The 17237-nt window shown below is 46.2% G+C and overlaps 2 protein-coding genes across 2 annotated transcripts; one reads left to right on the forward strand and one right to left on the reverse strand.

Annotated features, from left to right (window-relative positions):
* The first annotated feature begins 334 nt into the window (after window positions 1-334).
* On the forward strand, window positions 335-1428 carry LOC120897376 (serine protease SP24D-like). Its single transcript, XM_040302222.1, has 3 exons — window positions 335-582; window positions 659-1043; window positions 1124-1428. The coding sequence occupies exons 1-3, from the start codon at window positions 365-367 to the stop codon at window positions 1289-1291; spliced, it is 771 nt and encodes a 256-aa protein (XP_040158156.1). The 5' UTR covers window positions 335-364; the 3' UTR covers window positions 1292-1428.
* Window positions 1298-15685, reverse strand: LOC120897375 (paired box protein Pax-6). The gene is made up of 5 exons (XM_040302221.1): window positions 15072-15685; window positions 10103-10256; window positions 9888-10017; window positions 2516-2603; window positions 1298-2273 (listed from the first exon to the last, which is right to left on the reverse strand). Exons 1-5 carry the CDS (start codon window positions 15268-15270, stop codon window positions 1795-1797), a joined length of 1050 nt encoding a protein of 349 aa, XP_040158155.1. The 5' UTR covers window positions 15271-15685; the 3' UTR covers window positions 1298-1794.
* Between the last annotated feature and the right edge of the window lie 1552 nt (window positions 15686-17237).

Genomic DNA, 17237 nt, shown 5'->3' on the forward strand with positions numbered 1-17237 from the left:
TTCTGCTACTTCAATTAAAATTCGAAATCCACACTCATAATAGTCGAGAAATTGGAGGATTGGACAAGCTTGTTGACGCTTGGCGTTAACTTGTGTGTCACTGTTTTACCCGTCCCCACCCACTCCACGGTTGTCAGGCCTTCGAGAAGTCTGTTCCGTTTCCGTGGACATCAATGCCCTGTAGTAATCCCTGCCAAGCCGAGCCCGAGTGGATCAGACGGATCAACGCCAGAGTGTCTGATCGGGTGAGAATGATTACCGGGAGCTCTGTGCGCATACTTGAGCGAGCTATATAATATGGTCATCCACGGGCCAATTGGCAGTTAGTGAACGGTGTACCTTGGCGAAAAAACACAACGTAAAGATGAACTACTCGGTGGCAGTTGCTGTGTTGTTGGCAGTGGTGTCCATTGCGCACGCCAATGTAGTTGGACGTGTTGCTGATGGCAGTGACGCCCGACGGGGTCAGTTTCCGTACCAGGTGGCAATGACGCTCATGCGCCAAACCGTGTGCGGTGGCGTTATGGTGCATGAACGCTTCTTCCTTACCGCTGCCCATTGCTTCTTCAAGGGTGAAACTCCGTGAGTCTACAACACGTAGTGTCAAAAGCAACCCGTTTCTACTACTGGTTTTCTCCTTCTTTGTCATACAAATCAGACTTCCACTGGAGCAGCTGAACGTGTTCTACGGCTCGGAAAAGCTCTTCTCCAACGGTCGGTACAATCGCGTCAAAACGGTACACTTCCACGAGCAGTACGATCACGGCACCAAGTACGATCTGGCGGTGGTCGAGGTAAAGCGCAAGTTTGATCTCACGTCCACCTCCCGGCCGGTAGAGTTTGGACAGGAAGCGTTCGGTGAAAACTTGCTCGCCACCGTTACCGGCTACGGGCGCAACACCGTCGAGGGTAACATGGCATTCCGGCTGAGGTATGCCCAGCTTACCTCGCTGCCCGATTCCCAGTGCCGGGAAGCGATGGGAGAGGACTATTATGAAGGTGTCTTCTGTCTGGATACGAGTGCCGGAGCTGGATTCTGTTTGGTATGGATCGTCAACCTCATTGCTCTCAACCCTCAAAGCATTCCCACTAAACTCTCCCACTCTCTTCAATCTCTTTTCAGGGTGACTATGGTGGTCCGGCCGTGTTTGAGGACCGCCTGGTGGGCGTTGGCAGCTACACGGTTGGCGGCAAGTGTGAAGCGGGTCTGCCGGACGTGTTCGTCGATGTCGGGCACTTCAGCGAGTGGGTCCAGTCGGTACTCGAGGCAGAGCCAGCGGAAACACAGTGAACTCACTCGTCATTTTGATAACCGTTTATTGATGTATGTGTTTACTCTTATCATGGACGAGGTCTAACATTATCATTCTTCCGAAACAGTTTGAGTTGCCTTTAAATAATATATGCATATATATGTCTTTATGTACACGGGTCGCTTCCTTCAATGTGTTGTTCGATTATCCTTGGTATGTTGGTATATGGGCGCTACACTTCTTTCTTTGTCTAATCTCCCTTGGTTTTGTGGAATGAATTCTCTTACTGGCTGGTTAAACATTACAGTAAAACAAATAAACAAAAAAAAACACATCCCTCGCTAACTTAAATCACGTATACGTACGATGCAGCACTTGTTGCTCCATCCTTTTCTAGACTATTTACAGCCCACCTAATCGGGGGAGCCTTTTAAGGAAATGAGCAAACCCAACAGCTTGCTCTACTTAATCTATTATCGTCAGATTTTAATCTTTCCTCTATACCCCCGTTAACATATTGCATCGGTGCTACTACGCCAGCTTACTTCTCAACGATACACTCTTTGCTGGTGTTACTCCCAACGCTAATGTTGGAGTTGCTACCGCTGCTGCTGGAGCTGCTGCTACTACTACTACTGCTACTGTTACTGCTGCTAAGAATGCTTGCGCCACTGTTCGTGCTGCTGTTGCTTGTGTTGTTAATGCCGACCGGCCCACCAACCATCGTCGGCTGCACGCTGGTCGGACTCTGCTTCGGGCTGTTCTGGGGGCTGATGCGTGTGTTGATGCTGAGATTCTGCGGATAGCCACCGAACAGATTGTTCAGCCCCATGTACTGCGACAGGATGGCGTGGAAGTTCGGGATCTTGTAGTTGGGCATTACGTTCGGATGAAGCAGCCCGTGCGCGCCGGGCAGCAGCGAAGGATGCAGTCCAAAGTTCGGTGGCCAAAACTCGGTCGGAAGCGCTGGATGCGGTATGTTGTGCGTTAGCGGTAGCGCTAGTGGAAATTCAGGCATTCCTGTGACAAAACGGAACGAGAAGAGAAAGATTTGTTAATTACTATTGTCAGGATTGAACTGCGGCCTGTTGCACCTCTTAATCGGTTTATAATTGCGTGCTAATAAAAGGGTCAACCGAAGCGGTGATGAGTGACCACCTCGGTGACACTAATAGCTGTTCATTTGATGTACCAAAACAATGACGGTACGGTAGCGTGTGTCTCGTTAGAGAGGGAGCAAAATAGATCGTTTTTATAATTACCTTGTTCGTGATGGAGGAAGGCAGATGTGTCCCGTCCCATGGCTTTCTCTCGTTTGCGCCACTTTGCTCGACGATTCTGGAACCAAACCTGCGAATTGTGGGTAAGAAACAAAGGGAAACCCGATAAGACAATGGTCAGCAACAAAATGACTAGTTTTAGGATATCCCGGACGTGTCAGCTAATGACCGGTTAGCGGGTGTCAACGCGTTTCGGACACCGGTCACGGCGATCGGGGCGAGATGTCAGCGAAACCTATTGCTTCATTATCGAGTGTTATGATCTCGCTAGACACACCTCGAGTGGCGCCTACCGAGAGACATCACTCTAGTCCGGTGTTGTCGCGCCCGCACGCTAATTGGCTGTGCGCTGTGCTACACTGAAATTGATCCAATTGATGGGACGCCGATTACAATGGACGACCGGAACTGCGGGACCGGGAGCAAGCAGACGGTGACTAATTGACAATATCAGCAATTATTTCCATCAATTATCGGCACCAGGATGTGGCACGGTTGGCCAACTTCGAGCTCGGAACATATCGGAAACCGGATATGAGCTTCGGGACGAACGACCGGCAGACGCACCGGAAATGATGTGCCTGAGTGTGTCCTGAGCGCAGTACGCAGTTGGGATTCATTATTAAAATGGGCAAAAGTTCCACTTTGCGAGGGGACACGCAAATCTCCCAATTGTACGCTGGGATATACCGTACATGGACAAACAGCCACTACTTCATCCTTTCCGGTACCCGCAAAGCAGAGTTAGTACGATCGAAAGGAAAGATGTCAACATCTTTTGGAATAAATGCAAGAATAAATTTCAGCTACAAACTACCACTGCTTCGGGTTGAGCAGTGTAGACACTTACAATAGTAACAGAGGCTTTCGGTCCGAACGGACCGAAGATATTCGTCTGCCGGATGCAGGTTGAAATTGGAGCAATTTTAAGAGCATTTCTGTCCCGGAAGATGCGGAATCAATCAAATTCTTCCAACCATTCACCGAAACCCACCGACACCGGCCAAATTGATTGGGCATCCTTAACTGGTGAATGACACTCCACTCCCACCGAGCACGCAAGACATCTCTAACCGAATTCTTCCGGATGAGACGTTAAGCCTCCCGTACCTGGGATTGATGGAAGATGTTGTTAACACACGAGTAGTACCAGAGCAAATCGAATAGCATTTGCAATAGGGAGCGATGGAACAAAAACAGGTAGCCGCAACACCGTCCTTCTTCTATCCAGCACCTCTTGTACCAATTCCGAAATAAAGGGGACCGAATTTCCGATTGGCCAGCATTGTGTTGTAAAGTGTTGCATTCGACCTGAATGTGTGTGGCCGGGACAATTTCTTTCCCCAATCGAATCGAAGGTGAACACAATCGAATCAATTTGTGCTCTGTCTCTGTGTGTGTGTGTGTGTGGTTGCATCCTTGTGCACTGTCGATTGGTTGTGGAAGAAATCTCTCACGAACGCACGCAACGAACGACACCCACGGGGGATCGAGATTCAAATCGTTGTAACGCACGTGTTTAGCAGCCACAGCAACGCAGTTAATTGGCCACACAATAGACCGATTAATGATGGTAATATCGCGCCTAATAAAACGGGGGACACGCAAATTATACGGCTTGAGCGTGCATTGCCCTAATTGAATTATTTCAAGTCGCGTGATCATCGGCGTTGGCGCGATTCAATCATGTAAGCTTTTTACGCTACGTTTCCGATGATATGATACAGTAGTGGAACAACACGATTGTAGCCTTGGAAACATTTTCACTTTGACGCACACACACACACCCTAACAATGATACAAAACCCAATAATTGAGTCCCAAATATGCAAATCACTTCCATTAAAACGATATTGTCCGTCCGGGACAATCCCAGAGAGACGAACAAGTGCATGCCAACAATTAATTATGCATTCTTTTGGGCGCCTCCGCTATCAGGCCCTACCAATCGAACGGTCACTTATCGAACGTCCCGACGCTGACAGCACGGGTCACCGTCGATAATACGATTAGCTTTCTGAGGGGGCAAAAGCAGATTTCGTAGCGTAAGAAGCCAGCAAACCGGTAGCCTTACCGACATAGCTTACGGCGAAATATGCACTTAACGCTGAACGCGGCGCCTGGATGGCATAGGGATCGGGGCGAGAAAATCTCCACCATCACGCTGGAGTTGGGAAAATTAATTAAAACGAACTTTGGCGCTAATTCTACTGGTGGGAAACTCCAACACCTCACACCTCCGGTTCGAAGTCGATACGGTATGGCGACACATTTATCCACTTGATGATGATACTTCAATGATCTCTTCCATTAGCGGAGAGCATTGATGCCTTTTGGGACACGCCGTCTCTCACGCCAAATAAAAAGGTACCCGTAAAGGGAGTGAAACATTACAGGAAAAATCACCATCGGTCGGGATCATGCCCGCCGGGTGACGCAATCGCTTGATTGGATATCGATTAAGGGCTGTTTTGGGGCCTGGAAGATGATAGGAAAGCAAACAGAAGGCCCTTTTAATATCCAGGTCTAGGGTATCGGGTAGAGCTACACCGCCTCTACAGTTCTCGCTTCAGGTTGGCAAACTTTTGCTCCACCCATCAGCGCACAAAAGGAAATCTCCCATCCCTGGGAGGCAGGAGATGGCCCAGGGATAGGTCTTTATCATGCCGTGTGCGTGTCCAGGAGGGTTAATGCGCGTGATGTGTGTGCTAAGTTGATATTATTACATTAAAAGCAGATTATTGTTCCTGTTTGGATAGTGCTCTAGTTCGATGGTTCGAGCACATTTCTTTTTCTATTTCTCTTGACCTTTCACTTCAATCCGGGAGGATCGATTTTTTCGAAGCTGCAATACTTGCTTTTCTGCTCGCACGTACAGCAGCAGTATTGCACGCGTTATCTAGCAACAAACATAATCCTCAGTGCCAGCATCAGAGATCAATCAGCAAATTACGCATGAATAATCGGTGCCATTATTGTGCACTGCACCGCTCGTTCCATGTTTAAATAGCCCTTCAGATGAGTTTCCAAATGGAGTTTCCCGAACGGCAACGATCAACAATCACAAGCACTCTTCAAACGCCCTCTTTTCTGAGCGAACCTTTTTACGCACACACAAACTCCCGAATAACAATAAAAATCCACCTTCAACACTGCCTGGGACGCGAAAAAAGTTGCGCCATACCGTGTAGTACCGCCAACTCGCACAGCATGCAGGCTCTTCTCTACCATTCATTGTCTACATCGCACTAGTCCTAGTCTGCTTCTCCTGCTTCGATGCAGTCAACAACTAAATTTCATCTTAATTCACCTTAAAATAGGATTGAGGATTAAATTAATTTTCCCGATTGAATTTCAACCCCTTTCTAGGGACCGTTGGGCCCGTTTTTCTTTCTACGGCAACTACGGTTGAGCACCACCACCAGTGCCAGCACCACGGTGGGACGAGCGGGCGAGAAGCAGTCTAAGAACAACAACAATAAAACGCTCATCTGGAACGTTTAGGGATGGAAGCACCGTAACCACTTCAAAGCAAAGGTTACCATAGTTATCGTAGTCGGTGTTGTCCTTGTTAGTTTCACTTCGCTTTGTCCACGTTTAAGTTGTAGTGTGAAATAGTGTGTCCGAACGGTGTGATTGCTTGTGATAAGCGGAGAGGAAACAACTCTACATTCGTGCTTCTATCCCATATCCTGTGTCCCGGCATTGAAGGGGTCAATTTGTCACAACAACCAAAACTCAATCCCTGTTAACTTCCCACCAATCAAGCTGGGCGGTGGTTTGTTTTTTTGCAATCAAAACCTCCATTAAAAAAACATTCCAACTACAAAGTGAAACTCAATTTAACTAAGTCCTGATCTCGTTTCACCCTGCGCACAGTTGTACGAGCGTACAGTGTTACCCGCCATGTGTCCCTTCTGGGAAAATCTGGAACAGCACGAACGGAAACATCCCGATCGGCACATTTTTAAGCTCATTAAATCCGATGTAATTGACATCGTTTGATTTTTCGAGTTTTCCGAGCTCAACAGCAGGAAAAAGGGGGAAGAATCAAGGCAAGGGATCGGTGCCGGGCATTCAAATTGCCCACATGATGACGCCACCGCCGCTTACATCATGTTGTTACATTTCAATTAAACGTATTTTATCGTTTTCAGACATCCCTTCCTGCCCGGCACGGCACGTGTTTGGCAGAGGACGAGAGTGGAACGATTATCTATTGTTGGGCCCATTGGTTCAGCACCCCTTGTTTCCAGCAGGAAAGAAACCGTTCGGCTCCGTTCGTTCGTTCAGCGGCAGCTTCCAGCTCCGGGGAACTTAGGCGGCCGGAAAGTGAGCTAATGCATTCGCGTAATTCGCTCCATTCAGAGTTCGGCTGCGCGCACACGATCTCGCCGATATGACGCAACGGGCGTGAGAGAGCATAAACGTCGGATATCCGAGATGGAAGAAAATTAGCCCAAAACGCTGTAAACACAGTGTCCCAGCCAATGACGGCACGACGAAGCTGCTGAAAGCGAATGCGCCTGATTACACTGAGTCCTCGATAGAGCAGTCAACGAACTCACCAAGATGGGCATCCTTACGATGGGCGCCGACTGTCAGTTTTCCCGTTGCCCGCCCAGCGGTGGCTGGGCTGGATGGGAAAATCTAAATTTAATAGCTCATAATTGCAATTAATGTTCTCCACAGCACGACAACCCTGCTGCTTGCTCGTGTAAATAGCCGGGACGAACAAGAAATGTCCTTGCCGCCTTTCACTGGCCCGTCCCGTGGCAGCATTCACACACATTCGCCGAGTCTGTAGCGTGATTTAATTAGCGTAGCTTTTCTACGAACCATTTCAGGTTCGACGAAGGAGAAAATCTCGCTTCCCGGCCCGCTTGCGCCCTTTTCCACCGGTACCGATTTGGATGATTTAATTGAATGCAATTTTGCAACTGCAATTAGTCCATATCGTCGTACCCATCCGGATGGTAGCCCATCAGAAGTCGGGAGGCTTCCTCTGCTGTTTGTTAATGGGTCCATTTTACCATTTTAAACCATCACCCACTACTTACTGTCGGTGTGCCATTGTCGGTGCCATTGAGCGTAAGTTGAAAATTGTTGCCAATTACACAAAACCTATCACACCGACGCGACTGTCACTGGCAGAACGGGTGGAAAAGCATGTAAATGGTATGTTTTTCCTTGGTTTTATTCCATTGAGGCTGAGAATGAATTTCTCTTTCTCTCTCACTCTCTCTCTCTCTCTCTCTCTCCCTCTCTCTCTCTCTCTCTCTCTTGAATTGTTCCATTTCGTTCGGAATGATTAAACAATACACACTTCCTGCTGTACTTCCCCGTTGCGCTAATGTGCCCAATGGTTTAGACGTGATATTTAAATCGTCTCGTACACACCTAAACAAGGACATGCAACCAATCAAGGTGTTTCATAATAATTGACGTGAAATCTCATCAAATTCTTAATGGTATCCTATTAAAATGACCCATTTGTCATGTCTGCACCAAGAAAGCTAATGAAAAAAGAAAACGAAATGCGTACTCATTACCCGTAAGCCAAATGCGCGTCTCGAGATTGTATTGTACGCACCCCAAATCACCACTCACCAAGCGAGATGGCGGGCATGGATAATGGAAATTTATGTGCGGTTGACTGGCGCGGACAAATACGTCTTTATTTGCAGCTACCGCTACCGGGGGGTTTTCTTTCCACCAACGGGCACAGCCTACGGGGAAGCGGGAAGTGGATAGTTTTCCACTAATTAGCGAACAAATTTATGCTAATCGCAGTCACACAGGGGAACGCGGGGCGCTCCCGTTCCAGACCCTAATAAATCATGTTCTCACATTACCATTACAACACATCGCGAACGCACATACACAAAACACACACAAATACACTAGCGAGCAATGCAATAGCCCTTGTGAGAAAACGTCAAATGTCAAATAGGAGTGTTTTTCCCAAACCGACCGAAAAGGGAAGCGGAACCACCATCGGAAAGGAAAGGTGAGGTGGAACCGGGTGATGTGAAAAATGTTTATTATAAGTTTATTAAAAGCGATTAATACCGAAATCCAGTCACAATGGGTCTGTACACGGTCAGCGACACGCTCGGTACGCTCATTATCCCTCTTTTGCAGCGAGAGAGGGAAAGAGAGGGAAGGGAAATGTGTAAATCTGGCTGTTGATGTCGATTCACCCAAGAGGGGTTGACAAATCTATCCGTATAAGCCACATACACACACACACACATCGGGGTTTGTTACGCTCAATCCGGACGGTTTCAATTACACAGCGACGCAGCGATTCCCGGTCTGCGCTTTGCATTGCGCACGGGATTAACTGCTTGAATTGTGCCCGAAAAACGCAACGTCCCCCAGCAAGGTGACATTGTGCAGGAAATATACATTTCTTTCCCTAAGTTTTTCCCCGGTCCACGAATTCCAGTTCGTTGCTCGTGTACACAGTCGCCGCGTCCGAAGCGCGCACGGAAGCGATCGTGGCGGATTCGCGCAGCGCAAAGGACCGATTTACGCCACCGAGTTCGCGTTACGCCACGTTGCAAAAGGGCAAACAAACGGCGCAACGACGGTGATACGCAGGGGAGATGCGTATATATTGCACGTAATAAAAACTGGAGTAACAGAACGTAAAGAGCACAACTGTTTGCCCTAAAACGAAGGACATTAGGAGGTGAGGATATGTGTATTTATCTGTGACCTGTTTCGTTTGGAACCGCAAATCCTTTTCAAATTCCATTTTTTTTCTTCAATTGGTAAGTTTAGCAACGCAACAAAACAGAGCAATTGTAATTTGAGGTTTCAAGCACAATTATCACATAACAAAACCTCGGCGAAACCGGTGTAATGTAAACCCAACACCTCTTAAACGTTGGGAAATTCCCTGGGATTCAGTCTATAAACATGTTCCAATTTCAATTCGCAATTTACGGCCGGCGGCATATTTACATAAATTCCTGTTCGCATTTGCACCGTCACCGAGCGCACCGGAATGGATGTGTTGAGACCAATTAGCCTGGCCTAATAGAGCCGAAGGGGGCTGTTGTTTTCCCCCAGCCGCTTCAGGGCACACACGACGCACACCTTGAAAAGCCATTAACCGCGCCGCGTAATGAGATTTACACTTTTGGGCGATTGTTTGGAAAAACCCCCGACACCACAAATCGTTCCACACATTCCACGTGCCTCGTACTAGTCGTCTATTTCATATTTCCATTAGTGATTGATTATACAACTCGATAGAAGTAGGTTCGCAGCGACCGGAATTTGCACCACGCACACCTTTTTGCTAGTTGAGTAGGGGAAATAGGGGCGAATTTGCTTGACCTACCTGTACACGAGCTTCGCTAAGGTCTAACCGCATCGCCAGCTCCTCCCTGGTGAACACATCCGGATATTGCGTCTTTTCGAACGCCCGCTCCAACTGGTGCAGCTGGTAGGTGGTAAACGTTGTCCGAGATCTAACCGAGAACGGGGAATACAAAGACGGGAACGATCAAGCATTTGTTCGGCCAATTCTATACAACAACCTCACAGACAACTTACCTTCGAATCTTTCTCGGACGGCCCATATCGTTCGGATCGTTATCCATCGGATCGATATCACCCATGATCGGCAGCTCGTCATCGTTGTCCACATCGACGCCATTATCGTGCACCTCCACCGGGGAGCCTTCTCGTTTGAGCGAATTTTCATGATCTGCGTAGCAAAATATAAACAAAACAAAATTAGACACTCATGACACACACACACAAATAAACGTTTTAATCCCCTCTATAGATAAAATTCATACATGTTCTCCGAAAAAAGTGCAATTTCCTATCGTTTATTTTGCGGCTGAAACATTTGTACGTTGGTGGCACAGGGAACAGCTTAGCCTGCGGCAATAGGCAAAAATAATCTAACGAAAAAATACGGCTCAAAATGAGTTTCTACCAACGAGATGCGCAAAAAAGTCTCTGGTTCATGGTGCAGGGAAAAAAGGATACATATAGCTCGGGCAGACACACGTTCCTGGGGACGCTTAAAATAAAACAATCAGAAAGCAGGAATACGCCCGTTCCCGAGCACGAAACACCGCTTACCGGGGTCCGAGCTTGTATCGGTCCAATGTGTACGTGTTCCCCGTGAACCGGGACGAATGAATGCACCAATTAAATAATCATCATCCTTTCCCAAAGCGGTTCACCCAAAAAGAAAGGACAAAAAAGGGAGCAAGAAACGGCTATTGGCTGTATGGTGGACCGACTGGTGGACATTTCTGTCATTGCCTCGTGCGTTGTGGCTCGGATGGAGAACTGTTCGTTTCGAGCATCCTTAATCCTTTCGATATGCTTTTCCCGTTGCTTTCGATTTTCATTGCACACTTTTTTCTGGTGCTTGATTTGTTTTGCTTTGTTTCTTTGCAGCGCTGGTGGGTACAGGTTTTCGATTCTGGAGTTTAATTTTTTGCAACTCTCCGCAACCCGCCCGCAATTGGCCAATCAAATGAAAACCGAACGAAAGCGAGCTGGATCCACGCGTTGGTACCGATGGTCTACCCATCCCTCACGGGAGGCTTTTCGAGGTTCGTATATGGGCGATTTATTATTTCCTCGAGCCATTTTTCGTACCGGATGTGAATTGAAAGAGCCGGCCCCATCCTGGGATGCGCTGTGCGTTGGATTTAATTTTGTCGTTTCTTCATCGAGTTTTTGGCAATTTTCTGGCGCTTTTGTGGACAACCGGAATGTGTTGTGTGTGTTTGAGTATGTGTAGTGTTTTTTTTTAAACTCAGCTCAAGTTGTCGATGGTAACCCAACGCAGGAAAGCAAATGGTAGTTTATATACAGTGCTACAAGCTGCCTTGGTGATTGCATTCGATTGAAAATGAAAGCTATTGATATACAAATGGATTCTTTTGAATTCAGAACAAATCATCAACAGTACAAAAAAGTTTAATATTATAGCAATTTAAAGAAGATAATACCTTTTCGGGATAGATTGCCTTATTATTCATTTAAAAAACCATATTAAGTGCAAAACAAACACTTCAACTCAAATTGGTCGTACCAGCCACATTATACCAGTTATACGCCACAAAAAACCTTTTAAACTGGTGCAAATTCAATAGTTAAAAGCGCATCACATCGCAAGGCCGTAACCTCCCTCGCAGGCGCGCCTGTAAACAACAGAATTATGCTCAACAAGCGACGAACGCAAAAGCCAAACAGCAAAACTGCACGGCAAATAATAATGCAAACTGACGCCTTCCCCACTTTCGCTTGGCCCAACTCAGGAGCCGTGTGGGCCAGCGATTTTTATTAACAATAAACCGCTTAACAACTCGTGCAAACACTTTTGTTGTCAACATGCTCAAGAGCTGGCTATGGGGATCCATCCAGATCCAGTACCGCGAGAGACAGCAGAGGGGAAAATGTCACAACAAAAACCGTGAACCGTTTTCCATCCCGCACTCCCGGGATTCAACATTATCCTTCAAACAACCAATCGACAACATTATCGTCCTCATCATCATCATCATCGGCAGCAATTCGAGGACATAATTTGCGTCCCCTTGGGTTCCGGAAGGCTGGCCGAACGATGAACCCCGAATGCGTTTGCTTGCGAGCCCTAATTGTGAGTATATTAAAATTCACCACCTCCTGAAAGCGCTACAGAGCAGATGAGGTGACAGGATATATTCCAAACGGCACACAAAAGCCTAGAAACCCGGTGGGAGGTAATGAAACCCACATTAACGATGTTCGCTGCGCAGGGAGTAAAACGGGCATTAAACAGGAACCAGCAAACAACGTCCCTTAGCGAGGTTGAATTATAAAAAAAGGTAAGTTTGTGCAACGTTATAATGCAATCAGACTTTTTTAAGCATGTTTCGAGAATATTCATACGCAAAACTCAATTTCCATGCTCGGTTTGGTGTGCAATTTCCGCACCAGCACCACGGATTCTCTTAGAACGCACAAGTGAGCTCTACTGGTGCGATCAAGTGCGTGAACCCGGAAATGGACAAACATGTTTCACTTTGTGTGGATGTTTTCACCCGTAACGCAACGAGTTAAGTGAAATCGACTTTCCGGGCATCTTTTTTTTGCCCCGGATTCCTTTTTGCAACCATTTGACAATATCAAACGCTTGCAGACATCGATCTTTGTGACAGTGCGTAGGATCAAACGAATCAGAACGTGCCGTCATTGGTGTGTTTTGCTATCTCATTCATAGCGACGGGAATTTTCCCGGAATTTTTGCACAATCAATTGAAAGAGAGAGAGAGAGAGAGAGAGACAAAATCAAATGAATAAACATAGATGCCTCGTCAGTTTCATCCAACACCCCCAAAGTGGCATCTATTTTCAGCACTCGCCATCCTGCTTGTCAGAATCCCCACGAAGGAAGCGGTTTCATTGAAGCTTCCCTCCATCACAGCATACGCTTGAAGTTAACATACACGTCAGGTTGACAAATAAATCTCGTCACCACAGACCAATTAACCAGTGCCGACGTGTGCGTTGTTTGTGTGCCGTGAGCTCCAATTATGACAGATTGTTGCATGGAGTTGCACTGCAGGAAGAGAAATCAATCAAACCGTTTGATGGTAAAATGCTTGGAAACGGTTTGGGGAAGAACACGTTCTGCGAGGGAATGAACGTCATCATGGTGAAAGGTTAAAGGTAAAAAGTGTACCTCTTCCTGCAATGGTTGGTTGTTAACACCTTTCCGCAGCAAACCTCAAACGACAGCTATCGTAAGACTTTACTTTATGGTTTGTTTGGTAAAGTAATCACGTCAAATCTGGACCCGAAACAGATAGTCTAAAAGGGTTGATGCGTTTCGTAAAATGAGTCCAGAATACCTTCCTTGTCTCTGGAGTTTCCATGGGGTTGGAAAGGGGCACCAGCACGAGAATAATAACCACAAAATCCTAATTAATCCACGCATCCTAACATTCCATCGAGTACTCAACCCAACAGGTACTCGGAAGCACCGCTGAGGTACTCTTGGTTTAACACGTCGAGGGATATTTGTGCGTCAAATAAGAGAACAGCTAGCAAAAGGATATACTGCTGCTGATACTTCTATTGCTGGAGCCAGTGGACCATTCCGTCCCGAATGTCGGCGTCTAAGTCGCAACAATAACAACGAATGTGTATTGCCACCGGTAAGCTGTACTAGACGATTATGCTCTAACCTGGATTCCCTGCGTTTATCCTTCTTTATCCCAGATATGTTCAGGTAGTTGATTCGCTTGAAAGTGTTTTATGGCCCTCTTCACGACTTTCACGAGCAACGAGTGCATGGTCAGGGCAGGTCAGTTGGGTAACCGATTTGAACTCATTCGTCATAACATGGCTCAGGATGCTGGGGCGTCATTTATGATGGGAAATGAAACCACGAAGTTTGAGGACAGGAAACATATTTATAGCAATTCAAAACAGGAAGATCTGAATTTATGACAGGAAAGTCCACCTAGTTCCTAGTGCTGGCTCCACAAACAAATGTTCGGGACACACAAGGATCTTCGGAAATTATTTATTGATCGTTTTCCTGTTTTATTTCCGGTTTCCGGAGCCTTCATTATAATAATACGTCTCTAATAGAACCAGCGTGAGGTATCGAAACAAAGACATTATAACGCGATTATTTCTAGAAATAGATTGATTTGTTCTATCTAAGGACCCCAAAACAACACTCCCACCTATCCATTAAAACATAAACAGTTACAAATGATTTGATTATTGTGTTCCTCATAAAGCAAACGAAGAAATTATTCCCTCCATCGACAATGAACATCTGCACATTGAAAAAATGAGGCACATATTATTCATCATCTCCTGTTGGTTCCATCCACACTCTTCAATATCCTGCCCGGCGCTGAAAAACACTAATGATGTTCAATAAAACATCCCAAAACAACAACAAAACACGATGGAAAACCTGGGGTTCCTGGCTGTTAGTTACTCGGCTGGTGTTTTTCCCCTTGCGTTCAAGAACAACAAAAAAAACACAGGTGTGCTGTGGTGTTTGATCGTGTCACTACTCCCTCACCCGCCAACTAACATCCCTATGCTCGTTCCCATACACAGTGTAAACGACTCATGTGAATGTCTCATTTGCGTTCGAGTCGCGTTCGAAAGGGGGAAAAATACAAAGCCTAAACGACGAGGTGACGAGCAAAACTTTCCGCTGGCTCCATCCCTCCCCCGATAATTCGTTGCTGTGTCACCGACTATTAACCTTCGCCCACCTTTCGCGTAGCTCGTCCTTTGGGTTATGACATTAATTGATTTATTAGATTATCGATACTCAATTACCCGCCGGGGGAAAGGAGGCCAAATGGTGCGATTCCCACCGATACCGGGTGGTTAGGAAAATACTTGGAAGGGGTCACCCAAAACGCCAAACCAAGTTGTGATCGCTCTAAGACACGCGATAAAATCGCGGGGACCCCTGTTCGCAAGCACCGCGTCCGATAAGGGTAGATATGAAGGTGTGCCTTAAAGAAGAGTTACATACCGGGGCTGCTGTTGTTATTGTTGTTAATCGTAAGACTGTTGTTATTGTTGTTGGGGCCGCTAGTCCTTCGCGTATGGTGGTGGTTCCCCAGTATCTGATCTATGCTGTAGACGGCACGCGGTTTCGTAATCGCGCTGCTCTGGGGCGGTGCGCGAATGACCCGTTCGGCGTGCACGGCTCCTGACATCATTTTCAACATTGAGTCAATGATTTGTGCAAATGTGGCTTTACTACACGTTTGGTTCGTTTTGTTATCACTGTTTTTTGTTCTTTTATATTTTCACTTTTAACTGCTTTCGAAGCTAAGTCTTTTATAAGAGTTTGAGCTTAATTTCTGTTTCTTGAGTCACTTTGTCACTTTGAGCACACGTTTTATTCAGCACAGTCACAAAACACTCGCTCACTTAATTTCAACACTCAACAGCACATACCGCCTTAATTTCCGTTTAAGTTTGAGTTTGATTAATTTCTAACGCCACAATCCACATCCAACACAAGGAGACACACACGCACCGTTACGATCGTTTAGACACGGACTCGTAATAAAATCCTGCATACACTTCCAGAGAATCGCTCCAGCCCGTGATGTGATCTACTCGAATATCTGCCTAGCAATGAACATGGTACCGTACCGACCGTCGAATAAATATTAAAAACATTCAAAATACAGTTTTCCTTCCCTATCAGCGTTGCTACACATACACGCTGGAAACCTGTGCTTTACTGTGGGACTTACCCTCCTGTAGAGACACACACATACATCTATTCAGGCTATTTGGTTTTCTGTCTAGTGCGCATGTTATGACGGAGCGAGGAGGAAAATCGGATGGAAAAGAGAGGGCTGATACAGCGAAAAATAGGGGTAGGTTTTCATTTCGAAGGGTGCCATCGTGCGGTTGTGTGGAACTGGTGTCGTCCCGTTCGCACCTACCAGCCACTGGTCGGGTAGGATGGTGAAAACCATCAACACCCGCAGTCGTTCCCGTTCATTCATCCGCTCCTTCTTACCTTTGGCTGTCGACCGGGGCGAATGTTGACATGGCGACGCTCGGGGATCGTTTGTGTGGAGGGGGTCATCAGCGCATCTTCGAAGACGCGTGTGATTGGAAGGCACTGTCCCCGTTGATCGGAGTGCCATCGAAGTGGTGGAGGAGGAGGATGTCACAAAACACAACAAGTGTAGGTATGGGTTTGTAGTGTGTGTGTTTGTGTGAGTGTGTACTGAAGCTAATGTTAAACTAATAGGCCGTGCGTTGGTTTGCAATTGTTATAACAAATGAGACATAATTAAAGGCATTGGTTGTATCTAATTCGATAGCTGTTATTGTAAACATGTTTTAATTGTACTTACAATGACATATTCAATTTCAAAGATTTCTTCAACGTTGGATTGCTATATGGATAGTCAAATTATAAAGAGTTAATTAAAGAGAACTTTATTTAGATAAAGTTTAGAGCCTCTCCTTACGGTTAAACATTTTTGAACAGATTAAATCTGTTCACGAGGTATGCAATCAAGCTAATTGCACATTTAACTTATGCATCGTCAATTTCCCTCGCACCGAACCGAACCTCTCCACTGCTAATTGTAATTTAATTGACGTATGTTAAACACCTGCATGAAAGCTAACAATCTATTGCAATGGCCACTAGCTAGAGTGAAACAATCATTACCTTATTGTTTAAACATTAGCTAGCAAATTTAATTCACAGAGTTCCACATATAACCGTGTGAGTGTGCAACAACATCCATTGAGGAGATTGTAAAGTTTCCAGAAATTAGTAATCGAAACTATACCCCGCAACGAGGTACATCTTCCTTCTCCTCGAATATTGCGAGAAAAATTAGGAAAAGATGACCGAACCAATTCAAAAACTAGCTCTGCTCGAGGGAAAAAGGGGGCGTGCAACGAGCACGTCCTCTTCCAACAGCTTCGCCAAAAAAAAGGGTTACAAATTAGTGGGGTAGACGGGATGCCTCGCGTGTACCTTCGCGAACTTCGCCAATGGTACCATGTCATAGTGCTGCTTCATTCATCAAAACTCACCTCAGCTTCCCTACTTGCGGGGTATCAGTTTAGCTACCCGTACCAAAGTTGATCCCGTGAAATCCCCACTCAAATTTCGACCTGTCTGAACAGGCACCCAGATTCATCCTTGCCGTTT

This window comes from Anopheles arabiensis, chromosome 2 (genome assembly GCF_016920715.1).
Source record: "Anopheles arabiensis isolate DONGOLA chromosome 2, AaraD3, whole genome shotgun sequence".
In the NCBI taxonomy this organism is placed as follows: Eukaryota; Metazoa; Arthropoda; class Insecta; order Diptera; family Culicidae; genus Anopheles; species Anopheles arabiensis.

Bases quoted from the DNA above. Each gene is read 5' to 3' on its own strand.
- LOC120897376 (XM_040302222.1), top strand. From the start codon at position 365: ATGAACTACTCGGTGGCAGTTGCTGTGTTGTTGGCAGTGGTGTCCATT. The intron at 583-658 runs GTGAGTCTACAA...CATACAAATCAG, and splicing joins TTCTTCAAGGGTGAAACTCC to ACTTCCACTGGAGCAGCTGA. The intron at 1,044-1,123 runs GTATGGATCGTC...ATCTCTTTTCAG, and splicing joins CCGGAGCTGGATTCTGTTTG to GGTGACTATGGTGGTCCGGC.
- LOC120897375 (XM_040302221.1), bottom strand. From the start codon at position 15,270: ATGTTGAAAATGATGTCAGGAGCCGTGCACGCCGAACGGGTCATTCGC. The intron at 10,018-10,102 runs GTAAGTTGTCTG...GTTCTCGGTTAG, and splicing joins CGTCCGAGAAAGATTCGAAG to ATCTCGGACAACGTTTACCA. The intron at 2,274-2,515 runs GTAATTATAAAA...GTTTTGTCACAG, and splicing joins CTTCCTCCATCACGAACAAG to GAATGCCTGAATTTCCACTA.